The sequence below is a fragment of the Ailuropoda melanoleuca genome, chromosome 20, assembly GCF_002007445.2.
Source record: "Ailuropoda melanoleuca isolate Jingjing chromosome 20, ASM200744v2, whole genome shotgun sequence".
In the NCBI taxonomy this organism is placed as follows: domain Eukaryota; kingdom Metazoa; phylum Chordata; class Mammalia; order Carnivora; family Ursidae; genus Ailuropoda; species Ailuropoda melanoleuca.
Genome location: NC_048237.1, coordinates 8087040 through 8114879, shown reverse-complemented (window position 1 = coordinate 8114879; position 27840 = coordinate 8087040). Strand labels below are relative to the sequence as shown.

The 27840-nt window shown below is 37.3% G+C and overlaps 1 protein-coding gene across 6 annotated transcripts in view; it reads left to right on the top strand.

The window, feature by feature from the left end:
* PRKD1 (protein kinase D1) overlaps positions 1–27840 on the top strand; it is a 310715-nt gene that overhangs the window by 163647 nt on the left and 119228 nt on the right. For all 6 annotated transcript variants that reach the window (XM_034648656.1, XM_034648654.1, XM_034648653.1 and 3 more), the window contains exon 2: positions 4121–4259. In XM_034648656.1, coding sequence (XP_034504547.1) covers positions 4121–4259 — 139 coding nt within the window. The remainder of the gene's footprint in view (positions 1–4120; positions 4260–27840) is intronic.

The window sequence follows — 27840 nt, the reverse complement described above, 5'->3', positions numbered from 1 at the left end:
ATTAAATGTATTTTGTATATTTATTTCAACGTAATCTTAAAATGTACTCTTACCAATCGTGGAGATTTTATTTGTCTTTAACAGACTTTTCTTGCAAATGCTATTTACATAGAATTAAGTAGTCAAAAGATTGGGTAGAACAGATTAGCATTCAATATTTAAAAAGCACATGAGGCTTTGAGTTCTGCTCACACGGATTATCTGGTATAGACAAGCTCACCTGCTCCAAACAATTAGAAAACACTACAGAATGTGTAGAATACCTGTTTTTGGACATTGTCCAACAGGCAATGCAGGACTGTGATCCCTGAGAGAAGAGAAACAAACAAGGTAAGTACTATAGTCATCTGAGCTTTCTGCCTGGAGGCAGGATCCAGAGTGTAGTGTAGGGAGAAAGAACCTAAGAGGAGCCTTGTTGTCTGGCTATATGGAAGACACACAAAATAGAGCTCAAGGTGACCAAGTCAAAAGGATTTTTAGGGGAGAAATACTGGAAAGGTGGGACCTATACAGAGAAAGAGCTTCAAAAATCTGCTTAAGAGCCCACTTGAGTGTTAGACTGAATACAGATCTGTGTATATGTATGGTGAAAATCTGTAAGGCTCAGGAAAGAGCAGCTGCCCAGAAGCTATGAATTGAACACTTTCCAGAGCTCACACGGGGCTGAGAGACAGTTGACTTTCTCTCAGGCAAATGGGAGAAATTTCACTGAACACTTGAGGTATTCCATAGAGATGTTCAAAGAGTTATGTATTAGTAGTAGGGTTAAACTATCCCTAGAGGAAATACTACTCTAAAGCTAACCTAACAAAGCTTAAAAATAAGCCTGGAAAAGACAAAACTGATCTGCAATTTTTTTACTACTTTGCCAAGACAAATATCAACATTCTTTAAGGGAAGACAGCAAAGTCCAGCTGCTCACATTAATTCATAAAATCTGTCATCTAATTTAAAAAGTACATGTATGTTCCACATATAAATGAAATCACATGGTATTTGTCTTTCTCTGACTGACTTATTTCTCTTAGCATAATACCCTCTAGGTCCATCCGTGTTGTTGCAAATGGCAAGATCTCATTCTTTTATATGGCTGAGTAACATTCCCTTATATATAAACCATATTTTCTTTATCCATTCATTTGTCAGTGGACATTTAGGTTGCTTCCGTATATATGCTGTTGTGAATAATGCTGCAGTAAATAGTGGGGTGCATATATTTTTTTGAATTGGTGTTTTTATTTTCTTTGGATAAATACCCAGTAGTGGAATTACTGGATTGTATGGCATTTCTATTTTTATACTTAGTAAAATAAGTCAGGCAGACAAAGACAAATACCATATGATTTCACTTATAAATGGAATCTAAGAAACAAATGAACAAACAAACAAAAAAGCAGATACAGACCCATAAATACAGAGAACAAACAGGAGAGGGTAGGGGGTTGGGCAAAATGGGTGAAGGGGAGTGGGAGGTACAGGCTTCTGGTTATGGAATGAATAAATAATAGGAATGAAAGGTACAGCATAGGGAATATAGTCAAAGTATTTTAATAGCATTATATGGTAACAGATGGTGGCTACCCTTGTGGTGAGCATAACGTATAGAATTGTTGAACTACTATGTTATACACCTGAAACTAATGTAACATTGTATGTTATAACTATACTTCAATTTTTAGAAAGAATACATATGAAAAAGCAGGACATGTAGGAGAAAATGTAACCCATAAGGATCAAAAGAGTTAATGGAAATGGACCAGAATGGTAGAGGTGATGGACTTAGTAGAAGTCCAAGGATTTACATGAAAATATGAGGTAAAAGACTTATACAATGAAAACTATAAAACACTGCTCAAAGAAAGGGAAACGAACACAAATAGAAAGACATTGCACATTCATGTATTATAAGAATTAATATTTATTAAAATGTCTGTACTACCCAAAGCAATCCATTGATTCAATGAAATTCCTATCAAAGTAACAATGGCATTTTTTTATAGAAGTAGGAAAAACAATTCTAAAATTCATATGGAACCACAAAAGACTCGAAATAGCCCAAGTAATTTTGAACAAGAAGAATAAAGCTAGAGGCATGATACTTCCTCATTTCAAAATATGTTACAGTAATCAAAAACAGTATGGAACTGGCTTAAAACAGATATGTAGACTGATGGTCAGAGACTGATAAAGCAAAAAGAGAGAAAAGATGCAAATTATGAAAAAGTAATAAGGAGACATTACTATGAACCCTACAGACATTAAAAGGGTGATAAAAGAATAATATTAAAAAAAAAAACTTTTTGCTCAGAAAGTAAACAATTTGGATGAAATGAATAGGTTCCTTGAAAGAAAACTACCAAAGCTCAATTAAGAGGAAATGGAAATCTAAGTAGTGCTGTCTAAGAGCTAAATCTTAGTAGAAAAATCCAGGCTTNAACTTTTTGCTCAGAAAGTCAACAATTTGGATGAAATGAATAGGTTCCTTGAAAGAAAACTACCAAAGCTCAATTAAGAGGAAATGGAAATCTAAGTAGTGCTGTCTAAGAGCTAAATCTTAGTAGAAAAATCCAGGCTTTGGTGGAGAATTTTACCAGATATTTAAGGAAGACCTTAACGCCAATTCTAAAGGAATCTTCAAGAATATGCACAAAAAAAAAAAAAGCCTAAATCGACATTTTTTTTTACTTCAATCAAAAATTACCTCAAAGTGTATAGATCCAAATGTAAAACCCCAAACAAGAAAATGTAGAATAAAACACAGGAGATCTGTGTTACCTTAAGTTACACAAAGATTTAGCAGATATTAAAGCATGATCCATAAAGAAATATTTGGTAAGCTGGGCTTCATATAAATTAAGAACTTCAGAAAATAACATGAAGGGAATGAAAAAGCACAGACTGGAAGAAAAATCTAGGAAACACATATATGATAAACAGCTTTTATCTAGAATATATAAAGAACTATCAGAGCTTAATGATAGGAAGGCAGTTCAATTTAAAAAATGGGCAAGGGATTGCTCAGTTGTGTGCATGGGGTGACACAATGCAAAGATGCTCAATATCATTAGTTGTTAGGGAAAAATTAAAACTATGAGATACTATTATACAGCTGTTAGAATATCTAAAATAAAAACAACCAACATTACCAAGTGCTATCAAAGATGCAGACCAGCTAGAACACATATACTGCTTGTGGGAACGTAAAATGCAATAGCCACTTTCAAATCAGTTTGGCAATTTTTAATAAAGTTATCCAGATACTTCCATACACCACAAAGAAAAACTTGTGTTCACACAAAAACCTGTAAGTAAACATTTATAGCCGTGTTATTTGTAACAGTCAAAAACTGAAACTAAAATGCTCTTCAACTGAGGAATGGATACATATGCTGTGTTGCATCCATGCAAAACAATGGAACACACCTCGGCAATGAAGATAAAAAGATTAATGATACATGTAGCAGAATGGGCAATCTTAAATTCATTTCACTAAGTGTAACATCAGATTTGGGCTAAGTGGCTGCCTTTGACTCAGGTCATGATCTCAGGGTCCTGGGATCAAGCCCCACATCGGGTTCCCTGCTCAGTGGGGAGTCTTTCTCCCTCTGCCCCTCCTCCCAACTCATGTTCTCTTTCTCTCTCAAATAAATAAATAAGAAATCTTAAAAAAGAAAAGAAAANAAAAAAAAAGAAAAGAAAAATATCAGATTAAAAATTATGTACAATGTAAATGGTGCAATACCATTCATATGACCTTGAGAAGACCAAATTATGGAGACAGAAAGCAAATCAATGTTTTCTAGGGGTTGGGGGTCAGGGGAGAAGTTGATAACAAAATGGGGATGGAGATTAGGGGGTAATGGGAACTGTTCTATAGCTTGGCTGTTTTCTGTATACCGTATATACGGTATGTAGTTATCCTATACGTTTGTCAAAACTTGCAGAACTGCACACTAAAAAAGGTGAATTTTACTGTATGTCAATTATACCGTAACTATTTGACATAGCATAAAAATATCAAATTAGCTTGTATTTGTGTCCTGACGCTTAATTTTTTGGTTTCTATTCTAAATTTAGGAGAATTTTGAAGTTTAACCTATTGTGGTATTTGTATTTACAGTTCCCTGAATGTGGTTTCTATGGAATGTATGATAAGATCCTGCTTTTTCGACATGACCCTACCTCCGAAAACATCCTTCAGCTGGTGAAAACGGCTAGCGATATCCAGGAAGGCGATCTTATTGAAGTTGTCTTGTCAGGTAGTAACACTTATTTCTCTACCCATAGATTAATAGTTTGTATTTGAAGAAATCTTGGGCATAAGTTTTTAAGGCAACATAGAAAACATACATCAAACTCAGCCATAAAAGGAAATGTTAGGCCTCTATCTACAGGAACTTAAAAAATTATTTTTTGGAAAAAGCAAACGGTTTGCCTCAAGTTGGCTGTTTCTGCACCCAGTACTGTCCCAGTCACTTTTCCCAACTTTACCATCTCCCCAGGCCTCCCAGCAACACATGTTCTCATTCATCATCTTGAATCATTTGGGCAGCAGCAAAAGCCAACCAAAAACTCCCCAGTGGTGAAAGACAGATGTTAGGGCTCCAAATGTATGGAGGGTCTGGAAGCCAAGAGTAACGACAGGGCTAGGAATCCGTAGCTTTAGTTAAGTCAGATGCCTACTCACTCTAAGCTGAGACCAAGTTGGAAACCAGAGTTCAGGTGTTACAGCAGGTCAGGCCGTGCCCTGTTAACACCAGCCAGATCACTCCTTGAGGAGCAACTGTGTTTCCCTCTGCCCAGATTTATATTTCTTATTTAGGATTTAGAAGTTACTGTGTGTATCAATACAGAAGAAATAGGTGTATTTAACTTAAAAAAAAGTGCCAGAGAACAGCTGTAGCCGGGATCCTTACACCAATGATCAATACAATAATACAAAGAGATCCAGATTTTTAATGCTTATTTTTGTGAAAATTGAGGAATTATTGAGAAACTCCGATTGTATTGCTCTTTTCTCCCCTCTGGCCATCTTTGCATGTTATCTCTTTGACTAAAGGAAATCCATTAGCTTTGATGATTCTAGATTTCACTTCCTCAAGGTCCTCAACTTATTCAGAGCCCAGACCTTGGTTGTACTGATTACAATTCAGTTGGATGATTATATGATTATAATTCAGTTGGACTTTGCTTTGATTCACTCCAGTTTGTCTTTGTCTTTGTCTTTGTTGATCACCTATCGCTGTGTCAGGTCCTGGGATCGCCACATTTTCACTGTGTAGCTAGATCCTATAAAACAACTTGTTTTGCTAGGTAAAAGTAATAACATTCTTGTTTATAGGGTTGCCACTTGCTGAATCAAAAAAGCAAAAGCTTTCATGTGTTTTCTGCAGACAATACCAACCACTTTAATTTATTATTTTTTCATATATATATATATTATTCAAGTATAATTAACATACAGTGTTACATTACTCTCAGGTGTACAATGTAGCAATTCAGCAATTCTGTACATTACTCAGTGCTCATCATGAGTGTACTCTTAATCCCCATCATCTATTTTACCCATCCCCCCCACCTATCTCCCCTCTGACAGTCATCAGTTTGTCCTCTACAGTTAAGAGTCTGAGTTTTTTTGTTTCTTTTTTTCTTTGTTCATTTGTTTTGTTTCTTAAATTCTACATGAGTGAAATCATATGGTATTTGTCTTTCTTATTTGGTATTTGACTGACTTATTTCACTTGTCATTATACCCTGTCGATCTGTCCATGTTGTTACAAATGGCAGGATTTCATTCTTTATTATGGCTGAGTAATACTCTGTTGTACGTACATACCACATCTTCTTTATCCATTCATCTGTTGATGGACACTTGGGCTGCTTCCATATCTTGGCTGTTGTAAATAATGCTGCAATAAACATAGGGGTTCATATATCTTTTTGATTTAGTGTTTTCATTTTCTTTGGGTAAATACCCAGTAGTGAAATCTTACTGGAATATGTGTTAGTTCTATTTTTAATTTTTTGAGAAACCTCCATGCTATTACCTTTCGTTGGCGCTTTCACAAAACTAGTGCACCTGGCCTCAAAAAACTAGTGCCTTAGACATGTCGTTTTTTAAGTTTCCTATTTCTGAACAGGAGGGGCTGCCTGAAATAAATTTTTCAGGGAAATCATGCCCTGGATCCATTCTCTCTATAATTCATATTAAACAGATAGCCAGGCTGCTTTGCAAATAATGTAATACATTTTATGAATCTTTTATTTTTTTGCTTGTGGCAATGTCCAGAAATATATGAGAATTTTTAAAAGTGCATTTCAAAATTTATTTTTCTTTCCATTTTACTTTTGTTGTCAAGCGCTTTATAGTGATACCAGACAGAATGAATGCAAGCTGTGTGTGGGTGTGCCTGTGCTTGTGGGGGAGGGAAGAGGGCTGCCTGTTTCTCAGTGAGCAGGACCTGCTGACGCAGCCCTCTGCATTGCCCCGCCGTCCAGGGAGCAGCATGATGCTTCTCCTGCCATCGCTGCAAACCAAGACCCTCATTGTGCTGCTTCTCCACTTCTTTTACCAGCCACCCTTTCTGTTCCATATTCCGCCTCTCCTGTCTCCCTGGCCACAATTGCTGAGCGGCCACTTAAAGATGGCCTTTTTTCTTACTTGTTGTCCCAATACCAGCCTCTTCTACTCTTATTGGGCATCTTGTTGGTATTTAAAAGGAGCCGTCTGTAACAGCCTACTTTCACATTTGAACCTGGGGACTTTCAACTTTTTCAGCCCACATAGTCCCACTTCCCCAATGTCATTTAACCCTTAAATATTCAAGTATATATATTTAGTTAAATATATGTATTTATAATTACTTATTATATATAATATATGTAGTGTATGTGTTTTTTATATATACACACATTCAATTATGTTTAATTGATGATCTCTCGCATTTCCCCATTAGCTACTTTGGTGGCTGTATTCTCTTCCCTCCTCTCCCACTGTCATGCTTTGCACTGTGATTTTCTCAGTAAATGTTAAAAATGGTTTTTTCTTAATTCTCCCTCCCCCCCATTATAACCCTGTTTTCCCCCATGCCCCTTTTCTTTCTGCTTGTTGTCAGTCGCCTACACCTGAGCTCACCACGGAGGCATCGTCTGGCTCCGAGGTCCTCGCTCGGGCACTCCTCCTCCATCTTGCCTGCTGCTAAGGAATCCACATCCCTGGGCCCTGTCTTTTGATTGTAGTTTTCAGTCACTAACTCCCTACCATCATAGGACTGTATTTTTCCCTTTCTGTTTCTCTCCCCACAGCACATGGGCCACTATGTGCATGTCTTAGGTCACTTTTATGCAATCTCAACTATCTCGTGTTCTCTTACACCTGAAGGGCCTGTGACATAGGTCTGTAACCTGAATGACTTTACCATCCATTTTTGCCATTCCTGTTCCTGAGCTACACAGGGCTGCTAGACACACAGTCCCCTGCCTCTGTGTCTCAATGCAGGCTTGTCTTTACCGGCCTTACTACTGTTCAGCAATCTCTTCTCCCCCCTGCCCTCCCATCCTTTTGTTACCATAGATGAGGTTCTCAATAAATATATATGAGCTGATTAACTAGTGGCTTTCAGGGGCGCCTGGGTGGCACAGCGGTTAAGCGTCTGCCTTCGGCTCAGGGCGTGATCCCGGCGTTACGGGATCGAGCCCCACATCAGGCTCCTCCTCTATGAGCCTGCTTCTTCCTCTCCCACTCCCCCTGCTTGTGTTCCCTCTCTCGCTGGCTGTCTCTATCTCTGTCGAATAAATAAATAAAATCTTTAAAAAAAAATTAAAAAAAAAAAACTAGTGGCTTTCACATTAGAAGTTATCATATTTACAGAATTTTGACAAAATATTGATTTGTTGTAAAAATATTATTTCTAGGTATATCCTCAATAGTAAGAAATAGAAAGTTCACGTCTCCTTGCTGTGCACTGACTCAGCCCTTACCAGAAATTGGTGCCTGTAATGTGGGCAGGGTTGCATTGCATTATAATTGGAGGCAAGAAAAATGATTGCTAACGAAGGCACTTCAGGCCTGGATGCAAGAGAGCTCATATCACTTACTCATTCCTGACCCAGTCCTGGAAGAATATGGAGTGCTGTAATTGGCCTGAGAAATATGCCATTTCCTGAAGGTGTGGTCTCAAATGCAGTGGCTGAAAGAAGTAGGGGAACAAAACTCTGGGCATCCCCTCTGTTGCCTTTCGACCAGTTTCAGAACAAAAATGATGCTGTGGAGATTTTCCTCTTAGAGGCTGTAATTTTATTGTTAAAATTCGCTTATCCAAATTTTCTGTTTTTCCCCATGAAAAAATAAATTTTACTCCGTAGTTCAGCATAAACATAATCTGGTTCTTTTAATGTTTAACCAGTATTCCACCAATAGGAACATGTTCTGACATAGGAGTACAGTAAAATGTGAGAAAATATCGAAAAAATTAATTTTGAGGAAGGTGAAATACTCTTGTCTCTTCAGGCAGCATCAAGACTTTTCTCTTGCTTATGTCATTTTATGCTGAGACCTTTCATCATCTGTTAGTACTAACCAGGCTGCTCCTGGCTATTTTGCTGATTTTCTCTCTCCTTTTCTTTTTGAAAAACAGGGCTTGTATGAGCTAGTGCATTGAGACCCAGTAAGCCAGGAAAATATTGCTCATGGGTGGATGGGTTGGGTTCTGGAGAAAAAGAGAAATAACTCCATGGAAGTTCCCCACCATGCACACTCCCACCACTGGCACATTTTCTTTGTCTATTAAGCAAAGGATTAGCATTGCTACTATTGTTATGGAGTAGGAAAACACTGCAAATGGAAATTTCTCTTTCTAAAGCCAAAGTCAAGTTCAAGTGTCTAGTACTAACCTATAAAATATAGTTCATGAAATTTATCTGAAGCCTTCTTCATGATGAGTCTCTATCAAAGCCTGATATTCAGCCATAACAAAGCAAATTAATAACAGGACTGCGTTCACATGACTCAGCTCTTTGTTTTTTTGGTTTTTGGGGGCTTGGTTTCTAATGTGTGTGTTTGTGTGTGTGTGTGTGTGTGTGTGTGTGTGTGTGTGTGTCTAATATGTGGTTAAATGGAAAATAGACAAGGACTACAAAAATTTTTCTAGTAAAATTACAATTTTAAAGTCTTAGAGCTAAATGTTGAATCTTCCTTTCTTTCATTAATGGTAAAAATCTAATTCTTTTCAGATATTTTTCACTAGTTTTTACAATAGATTATGCAGGATTGTTTATAACTTTTGCAAAGCAGTGTTACGACATGTGGCTTGTTATTTGTTCCATACCAGAGATGGGAGCCTCATTAGAAAGCTAGTGCTGTAGCCCAGGAAGATGGGGCTGTGGGCCTATTTTCGGGCAGTGATTCAAGAGCTGAAAACGGGATAGAGAGATTAAGAAATATTTTAGAGGTAAAATTGAAGAGATATATATCCATTTGGATATAGTTGATGAAGGGAAATGAGAATATGACGAGGACTCCAAGGAGAGCTACAGCCACCTAAGAATGATCATATGCTCTTTCCCTCACACCAGTCTTGCTCTCACATGTTGTTCAGTGTGTTTGTTGAGTGGTTTGGCTACTGCTCCAAGATGCTGGAGAACTAATTTCTTGGGCATATAGTATCTTTGATTTCCTTTGTGATTTTGTACAAGTTGCCATAGTCTCTAAGATTCAGGGGTTTTTATTTGTTTTTCACTCAAAAAAGAATCTTATACTTGGATGAAAGTGTCAGACAGGGCTAGTAGTGCACGGATTCCATGTTTTCTTCAGTCTGCAGGTAAAGTGGTATGCATTAACAATTGAATACAGGTTCCAGGGCCAGATCATCTGGTTTCATATTCTTTCTCTATTCCTCACTATTTACATCTTTGCAAAGACATTTAGTCATTCTGTGCCCTAGTTTCCTCATCTGTGAAATGGAGACAGCACTACACCTACATTGTAAGGTTACTACAAACATTAAAAATAAGTTAATGCAGGGCACCTGGGTGGCTCAGTCAGTTAAGCGTCTGCCTTCAGCTCAGGTCATGATCCCAGGGTCCTGGGATCGGATCCCACATTGGGCTCCCTGCGCAACAGAGAGCCTGTTTCTCTCTCTCTCTCTCTGCCTGTTGCTCCCCCTGCTTTTTCTCTCTCTCTCTGTCAAGTAAATAAATAATATCTTTTAAAAAAATAAAAATAACAGCGCATGTAAGCACTTCAGAGATTTCTGCACACAGGCAACTACACAATAAATGTTTGCTATTCTGGTTGCTTCTCCTCCTCACACTCTAAGCAGCCCTTCCTCACAATGTTCATGGTTGTTAAACATACCACAGAAGGGAATCCTGGTCTGATAACTTTGAGAACTGTTGTGTCAAACAGTGTTAAAAGAGTTATTTATTGCAGGATTCTTCAGAACTTTGGTGCATGCTAACATGAAGCATAACTCTCTAAGATCACTTCCCAAATTCACTTTAACACAGATACTTTATTTTTTCCCTCCAAGTATATGGTGAGTCTTGGCCTCAGCAGTCTACACTGGCAGTACTTCTCTGGGGCAAGCCCATGGACCAAATGGTCTGAGAGGGTGTATCTGTTCTGTCTACACATAGGCCACTTCTCTCTCACAGAGGGGAATATTTGAAAAACAGGAGTTAGGAAGAAAGAAAGCTTTGTTTACATAATAGCACAAGCTTTTGAATCACTTTACATATGTAGTGTTTCCTTCACAATGACTCTGGGAGGTAGTGAAATCAGGTATCTTTTTTTTTTTTTTAAGATTTTATTTATTTATTTGACAGAGATAGAGTCAGCCAGCGAGAGAGGGAACACAAGCAGGGGGAGTGGGAGAGGAAGAAGCAGGCTCATAGCGGAGGAGCCTGATGTGGGACTCGATCCTACAACGCCGGGATCACGCCCTGAGCCGAAGGCAGATGCTTAACGACTGCGCTACCCAGGCGCCCGGTGAAATCAGATATCTTAAAAGCTATAAAATACACATTTTAACTTGCCCACATCCTGCAGTGCCGTAGAGGTATACCAGAGCTTGAATCTAAGTGTTCAGTGATTATTAACATTACCTCAACGTCAGGTTAACCGTTTGAACTTGTACCAGTAAACAGGATTTCTTGAGGCTCTGTTCAAAGAATTCCTACTATGGTCAGTTGATATTTCAGGGAAATATTGATGGTATGTGTAACAGCGAAACCAGTAGTGAGCTACAGGTGCCCCTGACATTATTTTTATCGTAGAACCCTCAACCCCCCTTCATAAAAATAAATATTTAATAAATATATATACTGTGATCAGGTTAAGAAAACCCAGAGGCTCTTCTTCATAGAGCGACAGTACAAAATATGAAAAAACAAGGTAACCCATGCCCCTGCTTAAAAAGGATCCCATCATATAATTTCACAACTCTGATCGAAATTGAAATACTGTCTCAGCATCACTATATTTAAGGAATCCTTATGACCATGTTTTTCTGTTACTAGTATTCAGTGCCTAAACCATGAGCCCTCCCCCACACACAAAAAGGTAACACAGTTCTAGCAAGGTCCTTTTTTCTTTCATAGAAAATGTAAATCATTGATTTGTATGGTACTGTGCAAGTTACATCCATTTCTCTCAGATATAGGATGCTGCTTAGCAGTGTTTTATACTCCTCTGAAATACAGGTGGAGGAGGGAAACTGTGAGAGTGATACATTAGATCACTGCATTATTTTCCCCAAGAATACATTAGATAGACATAGTTTTGTTTGTTTGCTTTTAAGAAGAGAGAATTAATCGTGGGAAGCACCTCCCCAGTCATCACACTACTTGAGTAATCAAGGTTGTAAAAGACCTGGCCTGGAGTACTCAATTTATATTTCTTTGTAGTTGTTTTGGACATCTAAGTGTTCCAGGCTTGGTGGTGCCAATTCCTGTCTGTCCAACTTTAGTTGCAATTATCTGTGCTGGTGGTTTTGTAATAATGGAAAACTTAAATGTAAGATTTCAGGCCGTTACTCTTTTCTTCGAAGTATGGTTTATGTTAAGTGTGTCTTCAGCATTTCCTTTTTATTATTGTTAATATTAATCTTCTTTCCGTCTTTATCTTGCAAGTAAACCTTATTTTAGGTTCTTTGTACTACATTAAATTGTTTTCATAGAAAAGTGAATACAAAGAGGAGGCTATTGGAATGTTTCCATAGACTTTCCACTTTTCCCAACTTGTGACTTCACCGGGATATGGCGGCTCGGAGCACTCCTTCCTTACTTTGATAGTTTTCTTGATTATTTGTCTCTGTGGAGTGGAGTCTCTAGGGAGATGTGGCACAATAGTGCCTTGCTTCTCTGTCTTTTTATACCCAAGTAACCCTAACCCTAAAGGGAAAAGTTCTTTGAAGAATCTTATTTCATTTGAAAACTTTATGCAGATTTTGCATTCTGCTGTGTTCGATTTCTCTTGTTTAATTTTGAATAAATAATATTTCTCCCTCAGTTGTTCTTTAAGAAAAACAACATTAGTGATGATATAAGGACATATAGCATTCATGATGTGTTAGGCACTGTTTTAAATGCTTTACATATATTAACTCAGAAATATGCATCACAATTATTTTATGACATATATCCACATAAATCCAGTTTGATAATTAGTGGACTTCCAGTCAAAGACTAGGCTGAGCTGCCATTTATTTCTTGTATAATGATTGGCAAGTCACGTTCTTTGTCACCTTCTTTCCCTGAGTCTTTATTCCATCACCTGTCAAATAGCAATGGTAATATCTTTACTATGGTGTTGGGCTGTAGATTTCATGAGGGTAAATATAAAACATTTCACAAGATGCTTGGTGAATGTGAGGTACTCTGCCTTCTTGTTCCACCTCCACCCCACTGGTCTACACATTTCTTGAAACAAGAACCATTTATATTTATATTGAATCCTCAGGACCTGGCACGTCACATGCAATCAGCGTGTTTGTTGAATGAATGAATGGATACTTGAAGTAACAAAATGAACAAACCAATAAACACATTATTAAACTGGTAATCTATATATGATGTCCAGAAGTTACCGCTGTTCTGTAGGAATTGAATTTCAATGCTTACTGTTGGCTGTCCTTGGCCTAATCTACTAGTAATATCAATATTATTATCACTTGACTAATCCCTTTTTTCTGGTTTCTTCCTATCTTCTACACATTGTCAAAAACTAATTATTTTTTAGAAATTACTTATTTTTAGAAATCCAGTTCTGCTTTCAAAATATTTCAGTGTCTTTCACAACACTTCTCATGTAAAAGAAGACCTGATTCATAAAGCACCAATTGTCCTGATTCCCACAACTCCTGGTTTACGCTCGTCACCATGACCAAGTAACTCATTTGCAACCTACCTCAATTCATTCTTCCTTCAACCAGTTTTCCCAGACATTGCTCTTTTCTTTCAAATGTTCTTGCTCTCTTTCTTAAATGTATTCAGTAATCACTCCTTTTCCATGCACCTCCTCTGTACCCCCATGCGAATCTCACTTGCCCTCATCACTTTAGTGTCATTTCCTAAACTGGAGCTTCAGTGCTCCATACCTGCGTTAGCTCTTAGTAGTGACCCCGGCGCTGGCCTCAGGCTCTGACTTCTCTGTTTCCATGTCTGGAAGGAACAAGGACTGATATCCTGAGGTGCTGCCTGACCTTTCCTGCTCTTTCTCCTCCCCCCACTCCCAGTCCTCACATTGGAGCACCATTGCTTTATCCACCTAACAGAACAGCTGTCTGTGCCTAAGGGTCAGCTGGCACCATCTATAGGAAAAGCTGAGTCATGTGCTCCAAAACCAGAGTCTCAATCTCCATAGATCTCTGTCCATGTACATACCGTGGTTTTCAGAGACAGGCAGATCAAGCCCCTCTGTTCACACAGAATTAGCCTAAGGCCTAGTTCTTCACCATCTGGCAAGTGGATATCCAGCCAGAAATCATAGTTTTTCCTTCTCTTCTCTTTTCATCTATTGCTTCTCTAATTGAAGCCAGTATTATAACTCTTTCAGATAAACAGGAAAAAAACACAGGGGTAATGAAAACCACACAAAGGGGACTTTTTCCTCTGTATTTTCTGGTCTCTGTGTAACCAAAAATTCTTTATATTTGCTTCTTAGGGTGGAGATTTAACTGTCTCCTGTATGTAAATCTTACGATGTTGCAACTCAGTGTACAACAGGATCTCAGAGAACTTTGCATATTCAGAATCATTCTAGAAAATATACGAAGATACTAGCTCATTCTTTTTGCCCTTTTATATGAATTCGTGTATAAAATACACATACACACAAGTCTTATTAATCTGTCTCATTTATCAGATTTGACTCTGAATTGTGTGGGACTTATTTAAGAAATCAAATAAATAATGCTGTCTTTTCTAACTTGGACAACATCCACCATCAACTGCTGGCATTTTTATTATATTTTGTATGTTTTGTATTATATTATGTATGTTTGTAACTCCAACTCAGAAATGAAGATTTTTCTTCATCAGAGGTAATGAAATAGATGAGTTACAGAACCAAACCCTCATACAAAAAATGTTTTAGGAAATCATAGTATCTGGTAAATAGGTATTTCCTTGGTTCACTTCTGTATAGAGGTGATATGAATAGGTTTGTTGCCATAATCTTTGAAAAAATTATTAATATTGAGTTAGCACAAAATTCTTGTTTTCTAGGCTCAAACTGGAGAATAAAACTGTTTCAATTTTTATTTTGTCCGTCTGTTACAAAAACACGAAATTCTGTTCATGAGAATTGGCTGAGAGATAGGCAACTCAACCATTTCTCTAGTTTGCCCTGTCTACACTAACTGTGAGTGGCTATACTAAATTTAACTAAAAATAGGTAAAATTAAAGCTGAGTTCCTCAGTCACACTAACTGTATCTCAAGTGTTTAATAGATACGTTAACTAATAGCTACCATATTGATATAAACATTTCACTATCAAAAAAAAGTTGTTAGAGCTGCTAGAAAACAAAATTTACTCCTAAAGATGTAGAAAACATTGTTTGCACACACACATTTACACACACACACACACACATGCTGCAGAAATGCCTTTACTGAAATGTTCTTTGATATGACATTTAGAGGAATGTTAGAAATAACACACCTGAATGCTTTGGTAGTATATATATTACCAAAATCTCAGGGGAGAAACTGTCTACTGTATTACCTTGTGACTTCCTTACAGGACAAATTCCTCAGACTTTATTACCCCAATACAGCTTTATTTTATGAGTAACGTTACTCTTATATGATATCTGGTTTTTCTTCTTGCTTTGGCCTCGTCCTCTCAGATCAGAATTCACGGGCCACCTTTAATATGGTAGAAGCCAATACTGCATCACTTTTACTCTACTTATTCTTTGTATTTGTCACAATATTCAATTTCCCCTGTTTTCTTAATTTCTTTATCTTGTTTCATTGCATGCTACACAGAATACCTTAGTGCGTAAAAGCACAGATTCTGGAACCAAGCTGCCTGAGTTCAGTTCCCAGCAGTGCATTTATTAGCTCTGTGGCATTGGGAAGGCAAGCTAGTGTCTGAGTATCAGTTTCCTCGCCTTCAAACTGAGGATGCATGTGATAAAAATGTATAGTATCTAACACACTACCTAGGACATAAGGATCTTGTAAAATCATATTAGAAATGAAAGCGATAAGAAGTGTAGATAGGAGAAAAGAAAAGAAAGAGGTCAGAAAGAATAATACAGCGTCATGGTGTATAGTATATAGACTAATTGTATGATTTATGAATGGCTTCATTTCTTTGTTTTATCTCTCCTTTCTTCCAACATAAATTTTTGCTGGCTTATAAAAACATACAAGATATAATAAAAATGCCAGCAGTTGATGGTGGATGTTGTCCAAGTTAGAAAAGACAGCATTATTTATTTGAGAGAGAGAGAGGGAGAGAGAGCACGAGCAGGGAGGGGGGCAGAGAGAGGGAGAAGCAGATTCCCTGCTAAGCAGGGAACCAGACATGGGACTCCATCCCAGGACCCTGGGATCATGACGTGAGCCGAAGGCAGATGCTTAACCAGCTGAGCCACCCAGGTGCTCAGAAAAGACATCATTTAATTAATGTAAATTCTAGAATATTTATTAAAAAGCAGTCATATAACTTTATCCTCATACTTGATAATCTACTTTGAATTTGAGGAAAGCCTGTTTTTGAAGGCCAGACCTTTCGTTGGTATAGTGCCCATCTGTTTATTCTCAGGAAAATAATTTCTCTGGGTTTTGGGGAAATTTACATAGCAGCATTCTGAATGAAGTTTTTAAAACATTTTGGTCAAAGATTGGTCAATAAAAATTGATATTGATCAAGACTGTTTATGATCTTTTATCTTTTTTTTCCTTTTTTCACTGTGAAGACATTGGAATGCTTTCTTCTCTTTTGCAGGGATAATTCTCTTAGTAATGGGAAAAATTACAACATATACTTTGTTTCCATATTCGTCTCTCTCTTTCCCTCTCTCTGTCTCTCCAACACATACACACACACACACACACACACACACACACACACACAGCAGGAAGGCTTGAGGAGGAAAGAAAGGAAGGAAGGAAAGTCAGAATTGTATATACCATCAAAATCAGTGAAATAAAGGCATCGAAGGCTGCCTGCATTAACAAGGGCCAATTGGAGACTGGCTACTGAATGGCTCTCTGGAGTCCTCATGGGCATGGTTTTTTTTTTGTTTGAGGTAAAGAATTGGGCTTCACTTGAAAAGCTGCCACATGCCCCTTTTGGGTGTCCCACGATGGGTGGTGGTGGCTCATAGCACTTCTATTCAGTAGCTCAGCCGTGCCACCATCTGCCCAGCACTTTCATTCTGCTGGTTGGCATGTCATTTATTTGCTTTTAACATGCAACCCATGTAAAAATCCCTCATAATCTGCCAAAATTAGAAATGCAGCTGTTTTAAGTCTTAAACAGCACTAGCACTATTCATTATGCCAGTATGGAGGAATAAAATAGAAAGATGTGTTTGAAAAGAGCAGTACTACACCAGAATGTATTTGTACCTCCACTCTTCTAAGTTATTTTTAAGACATCTATAGCCTGTTACCAGTGTTGACTTCAGGCTTAAAGTGAAGTCAACACATAAATATACCAAATATCTCTTTTCCTATGTATATTTTAATACAAGAATTGAGATTTGAATCAAGCCCTGAGCTCATTTCTTTTCATGTTGAGAGGCAATTTCAGCTTTTCAGTTTCTAGAAAATGACAATTTTTTTTTTTGGCTAACTCTGGGTCTCATCTTATTCTATTTTTATTTTCCTCAGAAGTTTTTTGAGGTTCTGATCATTATAACTTGTTAATCCTGAGAGCATGGTAATGTAAAGCTGTGTAGAGAATTTTCAATGAGTCCAGACAGTTGGTCCTCTATTAAAAAAAAAAATCTAGAGAAAAAAGATTTTTCTCCCCACACAGTAATCCCTTGGATGTTGAAAAACAAAAACCAAAAGTAAAACAAAAACTGCCCCTTGCTTCACTGTGTTATCCACAAGCAATGTTTTAGGAATGATAGACATTAGAAAACAATGAAGCACTGGTATGGGGCAGTCCATCCAGAGACACCTCTTTTCACAGTGATTAGACATGAGCGTTTTGAAACTAAAGTTGGATAGTTTGACATTGGTTTGCTCCAGACTTTACACTTTGATATTCATATAGGTTTAAAGATCTAAGTTGAGGGGCGCCTGGGTGGCACAGTGGTTAAACGTCTGCCTTCGGCTCAGGGCGTGATCCCGGCGTTATGGGATGGAGCCCCACATCAGGCTCCTCTGCTATGAGCCTGCTTCTTCCTTTCCCACTCCCCCTGCTTGTGTTCCCTCTCTCGCTGGCTGTCTCTATCTCTGTCGAATAAATAAATAAAATTAAAAAAAAATAACTAAGTTGAATTCATTTGATTATGTGTTAATGTTGCCCCCGCATGAGCTCTTTTACCATGTGAATTTTGATCACTTAAAATCATTTGTATTTGTGAGAACTGACCTGTAGAAANCTAAGTTGAATTCATTTGATTATGTGTTAATATTGCCCCCACATGAGCTCTTTTACCATGTGAATTTTGATCACTTAAAATCATTTGTATTTGTGAGAACTGACCTGTAGAAAATTACTTCCTATGGAATCAGGTCATGAAAGCAATGACAGAGCAAGAGACAAGTTTGCCGAAATGGATGTATTGATATACATTTACCTTACATATTCAACAAGATTAATAATCCTAAATGATGGAGCAGTAGGTTATCATTCTTTAAAAAATCTGTATAATAATTAGTTCAAGGGGTGCCTGGGTGGCTCAGTCCTTAAGCGTCTGCCTTCGGCCTGGGGCGTGGTCCTGGCGTTCTGGGATCGAGCCCCACATCAGGCTCCTCCGCTGGGAGCCTGCTTCTTCCTCTCCCACTCCCCCTGCTTGTGTTCCCTCTCTCGCTGGCTGTCTCCCTCTCTCTGTCAAATAAATAAATAAAATCTTTAAAAAAAAAATTAGTTCAGCGCCAGATATATAGTAGTCAGTCCAAAAATACTTGTTCATGATTGATATGCTTTACTTTGCAGTTTAAGACTTCATAAATGGCTCTCAATGTGAAAGGAAAAATTTAAGTTTGATTTCAGGGAGTTAAAATATTTGGAAAATTTCAAAGTTAAAAGAGACATTATTCCGTATGACATGCTATTCTAACAAGTATCATAACTTTTTTATAAAAAATTATTGTAAAATTTTAATGNTCAGTGAGATATATAGTAGTCAGTCCAAAAATACTTGTTCATGATTGATATGCTTTACTTTGCAGTTTAAGACTTCATAAATGGCTCTCAATGTGAAAGGAAAAATTTAAGTTTGATTTCAGGGAGTTAAAATATTTGGAAAATTTCAAAGTTAAAAGAGACATTATTCCGTATGACATGCTATTCTAACAAGTATCATAACTTTTTTATAAAAAATTATTGTAAAATTTTAATGAAAAATATTTGTGTAATTCTATAATCTTAATATACTACCTTTTCCATGTAGAAAAAAATGTGCCATGTTTATATATTGAGCCAAATAGATACATCTTGTCCTTCAAGCTTAATAGCAATTTCAGGATTATCTCCTGGGTAAATCTCTACTCTTGCTGGTTTTATGCTTTTAAGAACATTTAGTGCTGAGCAGAGGTCTTGGTTTGCTATCTCTAATGATTGAAATCTATTTTTGGTCTCCTGGAGTACTTAACATGCAGAACAAGTGAGACAAGCACATATGCATTTTTCCAGCTTTAAAATCAGACTAGCCTCCATAGATGTTACCATCCTAGCAAGTGAATCAAGAGTCAAAACCCAATAGTTTTTTAAATAAACTTTAATTTCTGAATAGTTTTAGATTTACAGAAAAGTTGCAATGATAGTACAGAGCATTCACCTCACCCAGATTTGCTTTCCTCTGATGTTATCATCTTACACCGTCATGATACACTTGTCAAAACTAAGAAATCAACATTGGTCTATGATTTGAACTTACCAGTTTTTTTCCCATTAAGGTCCTGTTGATGATCCAGGACCCAGTTCAGAGTACCACATTGCAATTAGTATGTTTTTCCAGTGTCCACTAGTTGGCGACCATTTCTCAGACTTCCTTGTTTTTCATGACTTTGACGGTACTGAGGAAGACAGACCAGGTAGTCTATAGAATGTCTCCCATCTGTGTTTACCTGATGTTTTTCTCATGAATAAACTGGGTTATGGATGTTTGGTATAAAATACCAGGTAAGTGCAGTATACTTCTCAGGTGTCAACACAACCTCACTGATGATGTGAACCTTCATCACCTGGTTAGGGTAGTGTTGGCCAGGTTTCTCATCTGTAAACTTACTATTACTCTTACTCTACTCTGTCATTAAGTTTAGCCTCCTTCAAGGGAGGAGGTGAGGATAAGTTCCACACTCTGGAAAGGGAACTACCTATATATATTAAGTTTGAATTTTTCTGGAAGGAGAATTTGTCTCTTCTCCATTTATTTATTCAAAACACAACGTTAGCGTTGTTTTTTTTTTTTTTGCTACATTTGATAACACAAGTTTTAGTGCCACTTGTCACAGCGATATTTTTGAGTTCAGCTTTTCTTACTGTACACATAAGAGAACACACACACATGTATGTGTAATTTAAAGAGATAATTGTGAATACCAATGAATACCAGTATGGTCAACTGTGATGGTTAATTTTCTGTTCAACTGGGCCATGGGTACCCAGATTTTTGGCTAAACATTCTGGTTATGCCTTTGAGGATATTTCTGGATGAGATTAACATTTGAGTCAACAGACTGAGTGAAGCAGAGTGCCCTTCTCAGTGTGGGGGGCCTCCTCACCCAGTCTCTTGTAGTCCTGACTAGCAAAAAGGCAGAGTAAGGGAGGACAGTCTGCTTGACTGTCCTTGAACTAGAACATTGGTCTTCTCCTGCCTTCGGACTGGGATTGGAACTAAGTCATTGGCTCTAGAGCTTGCTGACTGCTAATCTTGAGACTCGTTAGCCTCCATAATCGTGTGAGCTAATTTTCATCCTATTGGCTGTTCTTCTGTGGAACTCTGACTAATACTCCAATCATCCCACTGAAGAAATAGAAAAATACTACAAGCCTGAAAACCCTTTGTGTGCCCCTCCCCTGACTTTGTCTCTTTCTTTTGAAATTTATGTTAATCATCTCTTCGCATTTATTGTTTTATGTAGTGAGATTTTAAAACTTATAAATTGAAATTCTTCTGAAATCTTCTTCTATTAAATAGATATGAATCTGGGCTAGCAAACGCTATAAATTAATCCTTTTACACTTTTACATTTTCCCCTTTTATGTGGGAGAATAAAATGCATGTCTTAATTCTTTGGTAGCAACAATGATAAAGCATACTCTGAATAAACTAACTCTTGAGGAGTTTCTTCATTCTGTAAATAATCTGCTTCTGAAGCAGGTGCTAATCAATGGATAAGGATATTCTTATATTTAGTTCTCATTTGCCATAAAAAAGGAGCTTTGCTTAATAACAATTTTCAAGCATTGTAGTGCAAATTGTAGAAACTTGACATATTAATACTATGATAAAAGCTACGTCATAGAAAATATATCTTGGAACAGTTATACAACATTTTACTGTCTTGCTGTGGAAGGAGTGATTATAGCTTTGTTTCAATTTAAAGACCTATACTTATTTTTAAAATAAATATTATAAGTTGCAAAGACACTTGGTGCCTTTACTGAGACTAATAGGTAAGGAGAAAATATTTGGACAAATCTCTTATTTTACATTATGGGCACTGTATACATTTTGAAATTAAATTTGTGAAAGTTTCAAATGTTTATGCACTTACAACAATAGTTATACAATCCCTAAAACAAAGACTTGCAAGCTTCAAACCCTAATAGTTAACTCATGTTTCTAAGTCATTTAAGTTTGCCTACTGACCACATGCAAAACTAATCTTACTCCCACTTCTTTATGTCATCCTTTAAATATGTAATGCCCTCAAATCTCCTCTTTTCTAGGTCATGTTTTCTTTTCTTTTTTTATTTGGTATTTTTTCAGCTTTATTAAGATATAATTGACAAGTAAAATTGTAAAATATTTAAAGTGTACAACATGATGAGTTGATACATGTATATACTGTGAAAGGATTCCTTCCATTGAATTATGTAACTTCCAACACCTCACAAATTTACTTTTTTGTGTGTAACAACATTTACGTTCTACTCTCTTAGTAAATTTAAATTATGCAATACAGTGTTATCAATTATAGTCACCATGTTACATATTAGATCCTCAGGCCTTAATCATCTTATAACCAGGATATGTTTTTGTAGTTCCTTCACTTGCCTAAAGATCATTTAATTGGTCATCCCATTAAATTGTTTTTCCTAATGTCATTTTATTTGCTTAAAAAAGGCATCACTATGTGTTACTCTATTAGAAAGGAATGATAAGCATACTAGAATGACTGACAATACGTACTTAATAAGCAGCTTCTGTGTTTTGGATTATAGAGGAGCCCCCAAAAGTAAGATTGACAAATTTACCTTTAATGGTCAACTGGCACTTATAGTTAGTAATGATGGGTAGTTGATGGAGACAGAAGTGTCAGAGTCAGATATTTCCAGAAGTCATGACAGGGTCAGTGATCTGTCAACCTGAAAGATGTATCCTAGGGGTCATTTTATGATTATGAGTAAGCAAATCCAGGTAGGTACTCAACATTCAGGAAGCCCATAGAGATAGTATGGGTACTTAAGTCAGATTTGGATTTAAATATGATAGGGATGATAGTCAGTTTAGGATATTATTATTACTTATAAATCGAAAGAAACATTTTTTGAATTTTTGTGTGACTTCTTTAAATTCATAACTTGAATAGCATCTAACAACAGTGTTACTGAAAAACTGTCATCAGTGAACATGAATAAAGAATATATGGAATGAATTTCCATTGAAGTTCAAAGGCTTGAGAAGAAATGAGGAAACCAATTTTTTAAAATGGGCAAAGAATTTGAAAAAAAAATGAGCAAAGAATTTGAATAGAAATTTCTCCAGAGAAGTTGCATACATGACCAATAAGTGCATGAGAAGATGCTCAACTTCATTAGTCACTGGGGAAATGCAAATCAGAACCACATGAGGCACCACTTTATACCCAAAAATCAAACAGAAAGGCAATAGCAAGTTCTTTGGCAAAGATGTGGGAAAATTAGGACCCTATATTGCTGATTAGAATGTAAAATTATACAGCTCCTTTGAAAAAGAGATTGACAGTTCCTCACAATTTCCCAGTAATTGACTCCTAGGTATATACCCAAGAGAAAACATGTTCACACAAAAACTTGTACACAAGTATTCATAGAATTATTCATTGTAGCCAAAATGTAGGAAAAGAACAAATCTCCATTAACTGATGAACAGATAAACAAAATTTGGTATATCCATTCAATGAATGTTATTTAGCCATAAAAATGAATCAAGTACTGATACATCCTACATCATGGATGTACCTTAAAAATATTATCCTAAATGAAAGAAATCTGACACAAGTGATGAATTATTGTATTATTTCATTTCAGTGACATGTCCAGAATAGGCATAACCATAAAGACAGAAAGTAGATGGAAAATAAAAGAAAAATAAATAAATAAGAATTTGGCTTTTCTGTTCCTTTAGAGGATAAAGGTTTCGTAGAGGGAAAGACAAGGGAAAGTATTATATCAAAAATACCATGGAGGTTTTTTATACACAATATCAGTTGCTTTAAGAACTTTTAATTGCTGAAGATCAATAGAATATAAGGATTACAGAGTCAAGAAGCTGAATAAAAGCTTTATTTTGGGGACTTATTTAAAGAAGGATTATTATTCAAATTATCCTCTTAGGATAATCTGTCAGTGTGAGTAGTTCAAAGGATTTGGCTTTAGCACCTTGCAGTATTGACATGTAATATGCTTTTGATCCTTTTGCTTCAGAGATTTTTCTATTATTGCCAATGCAGAATCATCTCTTCTCCTTAACTGATACATGTTTATGCAGTGATATGATATTCTTGATAGAGCAATATTACATCTTAGCTTTGACAGGACAGAAATTTCATGGACAGAATTGTGTATGAGTCCATGCACACCTACGTGTGTGTGTGTGTGTGTGTGTGTGTGTGTGTGTGTGTCTTCAATAATTAGCTGGTGTGGGGCCCCTGGGTGGCTCATTCGGTTAGGTGTCTGCCTTCAACTCAGGTCATAATCCCAGGGGCCTGGGATTGAGGCCTGCATTGGGTTTCGGAGAGCCTGCTTCTCCCTTTCTCTCTCCCTCTGCCTCTCCCCCTGCTCGTGCTCATTCTGTCTCTCAAATAAATAAATAAAGTAAAATAAAGTAAAATAATTAGCTGCTGCCATATTTTCAGTGGTGCTCAATAAATATTTAGTTTTTCTTTCATTCACTCTGTCTTACATTTGATGAGCTCACAGATTTTTATGTGTTCATTTGAGTTAAGGGCACTAGAAACAACCCTAAACCTCAGTGCAATATGATGTAGAACTCTGCATGGTCTACGTACCAAAACAGTAGCCCTAGAATTTAATTGTCACACCTGATGTGGTGGGGGCTTAGCAAAGGTGAAGTAGATTTCTTAAAGAATGAAAGGCAGAAAGTGAAAAGGAGACACTAGCTTTAGTCCACAATCTGGTAGATAGACTCTTAAATATTATCATGGTTTTTGCATGGAAGGTGGTGAGAGATTTCTCTATTTAAGTGGGAAAACTTTGTAGAGCTGGAGATCAGCAAATGGAGATGAAGTAACTGAAATGAAAGTATAGACAAAGGATAACCAAAAACCCTGTAGGGAAAAAAAATCATGGATTGAATCACAACATGAAAAAAATCTTAATGAATTCCTCAAAGTAGAAACTACGCACAGTATGTTTCTTAACATGAGTGCAATAAAGTAAGATAAAATAATCTAAAGGACAAACAACATATCAACTTGGAAATTTAAAATATCCTTCTAAAAATTCAGGTTACATAATAAAAGCAAACAGTTAAATTATGGACCATTGAAAATGAATAATAATGAGAATACTGTACATCCTGTACTTTAGAATATTGCCAAAATGGTTTTAGGAAGAAAGTATACAGAGGGAGGAGTTAAAATGGTGGAGGTGTAGGGGGAGTGTGGGCTTGCCTTGTTCCTTAAACACAGCTAGATAAATATCAAATCATTCTGAACACCCAAGAAATCAATCTGAAGACTGAGAGAATAAAACTGCACATCTACAAGTAGGAAAACAACCACCTCATGGAAGGTAGGGGCTGTAGAGAGTTGATTTGGGGGAGAAAAGACCTGCAGGTGGTGTGGAGGGGAGGGAGCCCTGACTGCAGGTGGGAGGTGGGGTAGAGAGAAAGCAGCAGGCAAGGGATTGCACAAGAACTCTTCTCCAATACCATTGACTGGGAAAAGGAGAGGGGCTGACTACCACAAGTTTTTATAATCAGTGGAGCTCAAAGTCTGAAGTTTAAGAAGTCCACACCATAGCTGGGGTCATGCCTAGTGAGTCTGGTGGTACTCCAGTGGGGAAGGAGGGCAGAGACCTAGAATCAGGCAGCATAGTCTGAGGATCCCCTGGATCACACAAGGAGAAACAGTTCCCTTTCTTGGAGTGCATCTGAGAGTGGTAGCATGGCCTCTTTGGGGGCAGAGGAACTGGTGGCACCAACATGCTGCCCATTCCCTACCATAGGAACAAAGACACCAGCTGAGGGCAGCAAGCCTTGGTGCATTCTTGTTTCTGTGCTTTAGCATAGACTCTGACTGCTGTGTGGTTGTGAGGCTGTTTTTCTGGGACAAATCCACACTGGCCATAGCCCAGTGAGACTCTCCCCCAGAGGATCAGCACAGGTCCTCAGCACCCATCCCTAAAATATGGGAGTTATGAAATCCGGCCACATGCCCAAGATAAAACACAACAGTACTGCACCACCTGGCAGGCAGACAGCTCGGATATGGACAGGAGGAATGCAGGAATTGACAGGAGCTGGGAATGCAAGAGGGGTGATTAATTGCTCTTCTTTGAGAACTTCCTGAAGAATTATTGGCATGAACTGAGCGTAGAGTGCTGCAAAGCTTTAGCTCTAGAGGAAATAAGATCTAGCTGCTGCTGCTGCTGCTGCTGCTGCTTCTTCTTCTTTTATCTACTTTTAACAAGCAGACCCTAACACACCTAGTTGAAACTTGCCACAGAGTAGACAAGGTCCAAGCACCTCCCACTGCAGGAAGGAGAAACTCTGCCGAGGACTGACCTAAGGAAGGAGCAGCCAAAACACAACAGCAGAGTGCGCATTCTGAAATACCTCCTGAAAAACCAGGCACATGACGTATAGCCATTCTTAATATAGCCATTACTCTCAGGAGCAGGAATATAACAGGCTTTCCTCACAATGACGCACAAAAAACAGTGACCTAGACAAAATGACAAGACAGAGGAATTCACCCCGAAAGAAAGAATAGGAAGAAATAATGGCCAGGGATTTAATCTATACAGATATAAGTGAGATGCCTGAGCTGGAATTTAAAACAATTATAAGGATAATAGCTGGGCTTGAGAAAAGCATAGAAGACACTAGAAAATTCCTTACTGCAGAGATAAAAGAACTAAAAACTACTCAGGCAAAATTAAAAAATGCTATAACCAAGGTGCAAAACCGACTGGATGCAGAGACAGTGAGGATGGACAAAGGAATGAATCAGCGATATAGAAGATAAAATTATGTAACATCATGAAGCTGAAAAGAAGAGGGAAGGAAAGGTATTGGCTCACAAATGCAGACTTAGGGAACTCAGCAACTCCTTAAAGCATAATAACGTTTGTATCATAAGAATCCCAGAAGAAGAAGAGAGGGGAAAAAAGGGGGCAAATGACTTATTTGAGCAAATTATAGTTGAAAACGTCCCTAATCTGGGGAAGGAAACAGATATCTAAATCCAAGAAGCAAAGGGAATTTCCATTAAATTCAACAAAAGCTGAACATCGCCAAGACATATCATAATCAGATTCACCAAATACACAGACAAGGAAAGAATCCTGAATGTAGTAAGGGGAAAAAGTCCTTAGCCTACGAAGGAAGACAGAGGAGGTTCTCAGCAGATCTTTCCGCAGAAACTTGACAGACCAGAAGAGAATGGCATAATATATTCAACCTGCTGAATGGGAAAAAATATGCAACCAAGTATAACTTCATCCAGCAAGGCTGTCCTTCAGAAAAAAGGAGAGATAAAGAGTTTCCCAGACAAACAAAAATAAAAGAGTTAATGACCACTGAACCAGCCATGCAAGAAATATTAAAGTTGACTATTTGAGTGGGGTAAAAAAACACCAAAAGCAACAAAGACTAGAAAGGAATAGAGAACATCACTAGAAACACCAATTTTACAGCTAACACAATGGCACTAAATTCATATCTACCAACAGTTGCTCTAAATGTAAATAGACTAAGTGCTCCAGTGATAAGACATATCAGAATGGATAAAAGAAACAAGACTCATCTATATGCTGCCTACAGGAGACTCATTTGAGACCTAAAGACACCTGCAGATTGAAAGTGAGGGGATGGAGAATCATCTATCATGCTAATGGACATCGAAAGAAAGCCAGAGTAGCTCTGCTTATATCTGACACACTAGATTTTAAGCCAAAGACTGCAACAAGAGATGAAGAAGGTCATTATATCATAAATGAAGTGTCTATCCATCAAGAAGATCCAACAGTTGTGAATATTTATGCCTTCATCTTGAGAGCACCCAAATATATAAATTAATAACAAACATAAACTCATTGATAATAATACAACAATAATAGGGGACTTTAACACCCCCACTTACAACAATGAACAGATCATCTAANAGGAGACTCATTTGAGACCTAAAGACACCTGCAGATTGAAAGTAAGGGGATGGAGAATCATCTATCATGCTAATGGACATCGAAAGAAAGCCAGAGTAGCTCTGCTTATATCTGACACACTAGATTTTAAGCCAAAGACTGCAACAAGAGATGAAGAAGGTCATTATATCATAAATGAAGTGTCTATCCATCAAGAAGATCCAACAGTTGTGAATATTTATGCCTTCATCTTGAGAGCACCCAAATATATAAATTAATAACAAACATAAACTCATTGATAATAATACAACAATAATAGGGGACTTTAACACCCCCACTTACAACAATGAACAGATCATCTAAGCAGAAAATCAAGAAGGAAATAATGGC